General features: G+C 36.4%; 1 protein-coding gene across 1 annotated transcript; it reads left to right on the forward strand.

Moving 5' to 3' along the window:
- The first annotated feature begins 1,280 nt into the window (after positions 1 to 1,280).
- On the forward strand, positions 1,281 to 8,031 carry LOAG_04783 (importin beta family protein 5). The gene is made up of 19 exons (XM_003140320.2): positions 1,281 to 1,414; positions 1,637 to 1,740; positions 2,203 to 2,290; positions 2,419 to 2,642; positions 2,720 to 2,881; positions 3,026 to 3,172; positions 3,252 to 3,385; positions 3,478 to 3,677; positions 4,117 to 4,355; positions 4,466 to 4,720; positions 4,845 to 4,979; positions 5,574 to 5,705; positions 5,869 to 5,977; positions 6,052 to 6,188; positions 6,326 to 6,475; positions 6,575 to 6,718; positions 6,778 to 6,935; positions 7,128 to 7,330; positions 7,710 to 8,031. Exons 1-19 carry the CDS (start codon positions 1,297 to 1,299, stop codon positions 7,820 to 7,822), a joined length of 2,952 nt encoding a protein of 983 aa, XP_003140368.1. The 5' UTR covers positions 1,281 to 1,296; the 3' UTR covers positions 7,823 to 8,031.

Below are 8,031 nucleotides of genomic sequence, written 5' to 3' on the forward strand. Positions count from 1 at the left end.
ATTATCAGATGTCATGTGATTTTGAATTGGAAAAGAAAAATCCAAATCAATGTTAAGATGACTAGTAAAATAAAAAAAAATTTTTTAAAAAGTGGGAACCACGGAACTTTGAATTTTTAATAAATGTTTCTCGGATACAAACTTTGTCACTAGGCTTCGAACTTGCTAATAAATCGTAAAAACTTCAGGAATACGGTATCCTTCGATATTCAAAACGAAAGATTCCTTAATACTTTGGCCTTCATAATATATGTCCAATATATTTTGAAAAGCCAGCTGTTTTTGTGTCTGTCAATGTGCAACAGTTTGATTAGGGGATCAGATTCTATCATGTGTGACGGTGTAACCCGTTGTACTGTCGTATAACAGTTTCTTCTGCACTATCGATTTTGGTCAGTTGAGACCTAAAGATCTAAACTATTGAAGTGATAGTGATTAATGTATTCGAAGGCTCTAACAACGCTTTGTGATCATGTTCCAAACCGGCATGGCTAATAACAATAATCTCCATGTAAGCATGGTTCACGAATTGCACAGGTATGCGGTCAGTTCTTTCAATTTTGTCCTGTCCACAACTGGTTGGTCCGCACACCATTCTCGACAAAAGCAAACTTTCAGCGTACTTCCACATATTAATGAAAGAGCTAGGTCTTTCACTCCACCGGAAGGAAAAAAGTGTCAGTGAGCTAACTCAGCTGGCTCACGTTGCGCTTTCTTCCCTTTGCCCAAGGATTAGCTTCTTCATGCTTTCTTATCAGCTATCATCGGGAAGTGAATCAAGTGCTATGTGGTGTTACCACAATTCCATCACTGAATCGATGGTAGAAATTAACGTAAGAGCCAATTTCAGTATTGGCAACAAGTCAGCTCGGGGGGAGATGAAGAGGAAATACTAATGATAAAAAGCACTGTATGGTCAAATTGAGGTGGATGGATGGTAGTAGAAAAAAGTGCACAGCAGTTACAACATGGACAGTAGAGTAGAAAGTGTAGGATGAAGCTGACAAGAGGGAGAAGTTATCCTTTCAAGTCATCATCTGTTGTTCTATCCAATCCCATAATTTTGTTCTGATCGCTACCGGAATCTCCCCTCCAATTTCGTTTTTTATTTTTTTATTTCAATATATAAATGACTCTGTGGGACGTCGATTTTCATACGGTTTGGACACATTCTTGATAAGCTGGGATTATGCTGTGGGGTTGAAGATTTTCACCTGCAGGTGCTGCTCATTCTTTCCGTTTTGTTTCATCCATCTCTGTTGTTTCTACTGAGCTTGAAGCTACTTTACAGATAAAATGGCTTCGGGAGCAGAAGCGATGGTGGTAGCTGAATGCTTAAAGCGAACGCTGGAACCAAACGCACAAGTTCGACGGATTGCAGAAAATGACTTGAAACAAATGGAGCAGTTGCCTGGTAAGTTGCCCATACATTTTTACTGACTAGTATCACTTGACGATATTAGGATAACTACTTACGATTACATTTGAATAAATGATTATAACTCTCTTCGATTCCCCTCGGTTTCTAATGTTTTTTAACTAGTTTCTTTCCAAAATAAACTCTTCCCTGATAATTTGCTTTAGTTGTTATCTTTTTCTCTGAATGACTTTTTCGGATCGTGTTTCTTGATATTAGGATTTGGGATGGTTTGTTTTGATCTTCTATTCGATCAACAAACGCTCCCGGCAGTTGCATTGGCCTCGGCAGTATCACTCAAGAATTTCATCAGAGAAAACTGGGTATGTATTTCCATATTTCCAATCCTTTTTTTTTTAGCCGAACTTCGCTCTTCTGTTTTCTCGATCTTCCAAGGATCACATTAGATGTGATTATATCTATTGTTGTGAGTTTTCCAACATGTTTGACAAACGTTATTGTTCGAACAACTGTTTGCATTTGTTCCTTGCATAGCTATGTTTTTTTAAATCTCTTTAATGGATTCCAAAGCCTGGGTGTGAAAATACGCAATGTTTCTGTTTTGCATCTCAATTTTAAAAGTCTACATTGATAAGTTTGTGTTTTTATTATTGGACAAAAAAAAAAGGAAAAAACCAAAGTTGGCAAGCGTAAAGGAATGAAGATCGGAAGGATAATTTCATTAGCCATTGGGTGTTTCTTATTTCATACTACAGCATTGTCTTAACTTCAGTACTTCTTGTCTCACACTACTACAGCTGTCTGTATCCTGCAAACTCTTCCAGAATAAGGAGAAGTGCTTGGTTGAAATAAACGATGCAGAACGAGCACAATTGCGGTCGAGGGCACTGAAGAGTATGCTTACCACTTCAGGTAGATATTTTCTCACGTTACTTAGTTTGGTATGTATCTTCACGAATACTTTGTTCGAATTTTTCTGACTTCTATGCACTATCATGTATATCGTTGTATGGCACGCCATTTTAATGGAACGTTTGCAGGTAATGTTCAGAAGCAATTGTCTCAGATAGTGTGCGTTATGGGAAAGCATGACTTTCCTGAAGAATGGCCCGATCTAATCACAGTTTTGGCCCAGAATCTAACAGGAATTGATCTAGATAAACTTACATCGACGTTATATACGCTGGATGAGCTCTGTAAAAAGTACAGATATGAAGTGAAATCCAATAAATTATGGCAGGAGCTGGTCATCGTCCTTCAGGCGGTGCGTTTATTACTATAATCTGAATTGTGTTTGGCAAAACGAATGTTTCTTGCTTTGCATTCTATTCTGTCGTTTAGATAGCAGCACCATTAACCGATTTATTTGCAAAAATGGTAGAATGCATTCCAAATAAGCAACTGATGTCGGAAGCAGAATGTCAGGCATGGATTGAAGTTACTACTCTGATCACGAAGTGTTTTCATTCTCTTTGTTCACAAGATTTGCCGGAGTATTTTGAGGTAAGCATTTGACCTAGCTGTTGTCAGTAGATGTTTTCCTAAACTGGTACTGTTAGAAGTATTAGACGCAAAAACTTCAAACAAAAGGATGAATTCATTCTTATAAAACGTATTTTATTATGTATTATCGTGTAATATCTCCAGGATAACCTAAGTACATGGATAAATGGTTTTATTGCACTATTGCGATTACAAATTTCTCAAATGGATGCGAGAAGTATTGATTCAGAGGCTAATATTCTGGATAAGCTAAAGTGTTGTATATGTGAAATTATCACTCTTTACTCCCAGGTTGAACATTTTCCCGTTTTCAATCCATTTCTCAAATCCTTTGCTGTTTATTTCTAAAAGTAATGAAACTTGAATGCAGCGATACGAAGAAGAAATAATGCCTTTCATGATGCCCAGCGATGAAGGTTCAGCTGCACAGGAGAAAGCAGAACAAAGGTGTTGGCTAATCGAATGTGTTTGGCAGCTTCTTGTTTCAATCGATGAAAAAGCAAGGTTCATTTTTATTGAGGAAAAAACACATACATTATTTGGAGAGAATAAGAAAAGGACATGGATGTATGTTACTAATCCTTTTAATTTCTTAGGTATGACACCCTAGTAAACGCTTCGCTTGATTTTCTATCATCGGTTTGCCAACGATCTCAATATTCAGCAATTTTCGAGCACGAGGAGATGTTAAAGACATTATATGAGGATGTGATAATTAAGAATGTGATGCTAAGGAAATGCGATTTTGAGCTTTTCGAGGATGATTCTTTTGAGTATATGAGAAAAGATATTGAAGGTACTTACATCAAAGCTTCTTCTTTGACTTTATCAGTTTCTATTATAATTTATCTATTTAAACTGGGCCGAAACTATTAGGTGAAGATGTCTCTCAGTGGCCCGTCCTTTGACTCCACTTTTTTGCTTCATCTGGTGATTCATTTCTTAACGGGATAATCCATTTTCAATCTTCATTGCGTTGTATTAATACACTTCTAGCTTTTGCCAATTTTTGCCGTCACATATTATTTCTTCATTTTACTAGTACTGAGATTTTCAAAGACGGAATTGGTTCGTGGAACAAGAGAATTCCGAAATTTTGTTAGTAATTTTCTAGATGACATCTGCTATAAAACCTCGAGTGGTAATCATCGATGAGCTGGAATTACCCTCTGATGCAGTATGCTTAGAGAGTAATGCTGCTAGACAATTCTTTCGTTTTAATAGTTTAGTTATAGGCTCTGATGTTGGTACTCGACGTCGCGGAGCAAGTGATTTCTTGCGAGCACTTTGCCGCCGACCTGACGAATCCCGAATTTTAGGCATCTTATCAAGGGTGTTGCAATCATTTTTGCAAGAAAGTGTAGCAGATCTTACTAATAACTGGCTGAAGAAAGATGTTGTTTATTGTCTAATAACAGCAGTTGCAGTGAAAGCAGAAACTGTAAAACATGGAGCAACTGTTACTAGTGATCTCGTATGTTTTATAAGTTTCTTATGATAAGTAGAATAGGAATGAGTTTAAACAGGAGTGGTCTCTTTACGTCACCTTGGAAATTTTAACTTCTGATTGAGAATTTTTTTCAGGTGGATGTAGTCGATTTTTATCAGACACACGTACATAGTGACATATTTATGGATGATGTCAATGCATTACCAATATTAAAGACTGATGCACTGAAGTATATTGTCGTGTTCCGGAATCACTTACGGTCAGATCATTTAATAGAAGTCATTAATGCCTTTTTGAAACTACTTACTTCGCAGCATACAATCCTGCACCAATATACCGCTTATGCTCTGGAAAGACTTATGCTTGTGAAGTGCAAAGAAACTGGAAAGGTGCATTTTTATACGTTTGTTTCTATATGTGCTTTACCAATTATCCTTTATATGCTCACTGTAATTCTGTTGTTTCTTTAAAGCGTTTGTTATTTTTAATCAAAGTTCTGCAACGGCATTTAAGGTTCTATTAACGCATGAAAATGTGCCATTAGGCCCACTGATCGTTGCTTTATTCGCTTGTTTTGAAGCTGATCCGAAGGCACAGAACTCACACTATCTCATGAAGGCTTTGATGCGTTGCTTCAACATTATCGACGTAAGGAAGGCTTATTTCTGGTTATCTTTCATGTTATTTTCTTTTGTTGGTTAACCTAAAGAGGTTTCTAGTGCTCAGGTTTATAAACGATGTACAAATCATTGGTATTTTCTCATATTTTAAAGAATGTTATTTGGACGCGTTCATAACTTCCCTTTGAAAAATAACTGCTATGATTGTGCAAAACATTAAAGAATCGGAATTATTAAATTATTCTGCATATCATAAAGAACGGTTTCAACATCTTTGTTTTTGTTTTGTTTGAAGATGTCACTTGTTTTTTTTTTTCATAAAACAGCTATGATTGCGATGGTATTATATCAGTGAAATCTTTACATCAGTGAGATCTTTCGCATGCTACATGAAGTTATGAGGGTCTTTCAAGATTAGTGTTTAGCTTTAAGAAGGAAAAAATTACTAATTTTAGAGAGAAATATTTAGCATTTGTCAATTAAATGGCATTTAAATGATGAAAGTAGAGCTGTGCAAGTGATATTTTCGGAATTTCGTGTGGTCATTTCATCGTCAGTACACACTTTCACACTGTTATGACTATTTTTGTTCATTTGGTCTTCAATGTGAGTTTTATTATAGACGGAAACAGCAAAAAGTTCTGCCCACATTGTTAATAAGCTGGCCACTATGATTGGCGTTGCTGTAAAAAATCCAGTTAATCCGTTGCATCTTCATTTTGTCTTCGAGTCACTGTGTGTACTGATTAGACAGGTTAGTAATATATACGTCCGTTTATTTTTCACTCTTATATTTGGGAAGATGAAATTTTCCTGAACAAACCATTTTGCAAATGATTTTTTCAAAGCGCTATATTGAATTGCAGCTGACCTCGTCTTTCAAATCTTTCACACGATTCATCTTTTTTGAATTATAGGTTTACGCAGTAGTGGATGGTGGCATTGATAATTTCGTGGTGCCTCTTATAGAGAGTATTTTTTCCTCAGACGCTATCGATTTTGTGCCATATGCACTGCAAATCACAGGTTAATAATTTTGAGTGAATTTGTAGTGATAGGTTTTGTTACTGAATGAAAAAATTGCTATAAATTCATTACAGCCCTTTTATTGGATCAGGCCGAAGCTCAGAAACAGAAGACAGGTATGTCCTGCGTGGATAGTTATTTGCCTTTCTTTGGTAATCTCATGAAAGGTGAATTGTGGCTACGAACAGCGAATATTCCAGCTGCTTTATTGGTAAGTCTGATTTTTTACTTTTTTGTTTTTTAATTTTTTGTTGTTTTCCATTTGTTTTTTTTTTTGTTTTTCGATTTTTTGTTGTTTCCTATCCCATTCTCTTTGCAATCATCATTTTGAACCGTTTTGGTTTCTAGGTTATTGAATCATTTATGCGCAGTCACGGCAAACATATTTTGGATAATTATGCAAACAGTCTCTTGGCCATCTTCCAGAAGTTAATTTCTTCGAAAGCTTTAGATCAACATGGTTTCCAGCTAGCCAGTATATTCCTGCACTATTTAAATGTATGTCTGTTTTATGTGGGGTTTAATCTTAACATCTTTGGTTGTAAAGAAAAATAAAGAACTACTACTAGAAATCAAGATCCTCTCTATGATTTTCAGCAAGCTGATGTATTAACAGAATCCGCACTCTTGATCCCAATGTTACGACGGATTCAGTTTACGAAAACAACCAAATTCATGAAGAATTTCGTCTTGTTTCTGGCCCGGTTTGCGATTGTGCAAGGAAGTGTAATTCTCTATCAGGTCTACCTTTCTCTCGTTTTCTCTTTTTGCAAAATAAAGTATGAACATGCCTTGTTCAGGTTCTGGAATCAATACAAACGGGTATGTTCATAATGGTTGTCGAGAAAATCCTCATTCCTGAATTGGGCAAAATGTACAATACCACAACCTATGATGAAAAACGACTGTGTTGCATTGGTTTTGCCAATCTTGCAGCTGAAACAGTGGATAAATTGGGGTAAGTTGATCTCTGCCATTCACTTCAAAGTTTAATTAACGAAATATCTGTCGTGCGTTAATTCCATCACTTTGGGCACATTAAATCTTTCACTTAGTTAAAAGCTATGCATAATGTAACAGTTCCAATTAATTTACATGAAACAACTTCACATTCATAGTTTGACTGACTTGCATATATCCACTTTTATAGATTGCAGTATGGAATACTGGTAGAGTCGTTAGTGCGGTTGGTGGAAGCTTCCGGTTGTGGACCAACTTCCTTGAATGCTGATGATGTTGAAGAACAGGGAATAGGACTCTCTACACTGGAATTGGAACGGAATGATCCCTACTGTAAGCTGAGTAATGCACAGCATCCAGATGTAATCGCTGCCGAAATTGTCAATTTTAAAGGTTCTCCATCTTTTTTGGTTTATCAAGGCCTCAGCATGCATCCAAGTATTTAACTCTCTGCTGGCATGCGAGCAAGCGCTATCTTTTGCTTTGTTGCTTGTCATTTTTGTGAATCTTGAGGCAATCCGGGAATCCTTTCTTCGTTTCAGTGGATTTGATGTTCAAATATTTTTCTTTTTTTTTTTTCTGTGGGAAGAGGGGAAGTTCTCATCATGTACATACGTGACTATGTTTTTATTGTCCAACCTCTCTTCACTTGTTCAGATGTAGCCATCTTTTTCTAGTCCTGACTTGTCTCAAGTTTTTGTGAAGCTTATTCGGTTTTTATGCTGTCTGTAGCAGTCAGAAAGATCTTGAAGGTATAGTTGTTTCGTTGCAGCTTATTTGGCCGAAGCTGTAATGGTACGCGCTGTAATTCTCAAAGCAGATTCAGCAAGTTGTATTAATGAAGAGATACGTGGTTACCTTATCGGGTATGCGCAACAAGTTTGAAGTTTTGGAAATCCCTAATAGTGTTATTGATAATTCCGCATTATCGAGTTTTGCTGTACACCTGTGCTTTTTACATTATGGATTCTAAGTTTTTTTCCCCTTTTTCGGTCTTTAACCCTCTGTTTTTCTTTTCCCATCTTGATCCGCATTGTAAAATTGGAAATATACACCGACGACATGCTTATGTTGTCAAAATATACAAATCAAAT

Source organism: Loa loa (genome assembly GCF_000183805.2).
Source record: "Loa loa unplaced genomic scaffold supercont3.62, whole genome shotgun sequence".
Classification (NCBI taxonomy): Eukaryota; Metazoa; Nematoda; class Chromadorea; order Rhabditida; family Onchocercidae; genus Loa; species Loa loa.

Bases quoted from the DNA above. Each gene is read 5' to 3' on its own strand.
- LOAG_04783 (XM_003140320.2), top strand. From the start codon at position 1,297: ATGGCTTCGGGAGCAGAAGCGATGGTGGTAGCTGAATGCTTAAAGCGA. The intron at 2,643-2,719 runs GTGCGTTTATTA...TCTGTCGTTTAG, and splicing joins TGGTCATCGTCCTTCAGGCG to ATAGCAGCACCATTAACCGA. The intron at 2,882-3,025 runs GTAAGCATTTGA...TAATATCTCCAG, and splicing joins ATTTGCCGGAGTATTTTGAG to GATAACCTAAGTACATGGAT.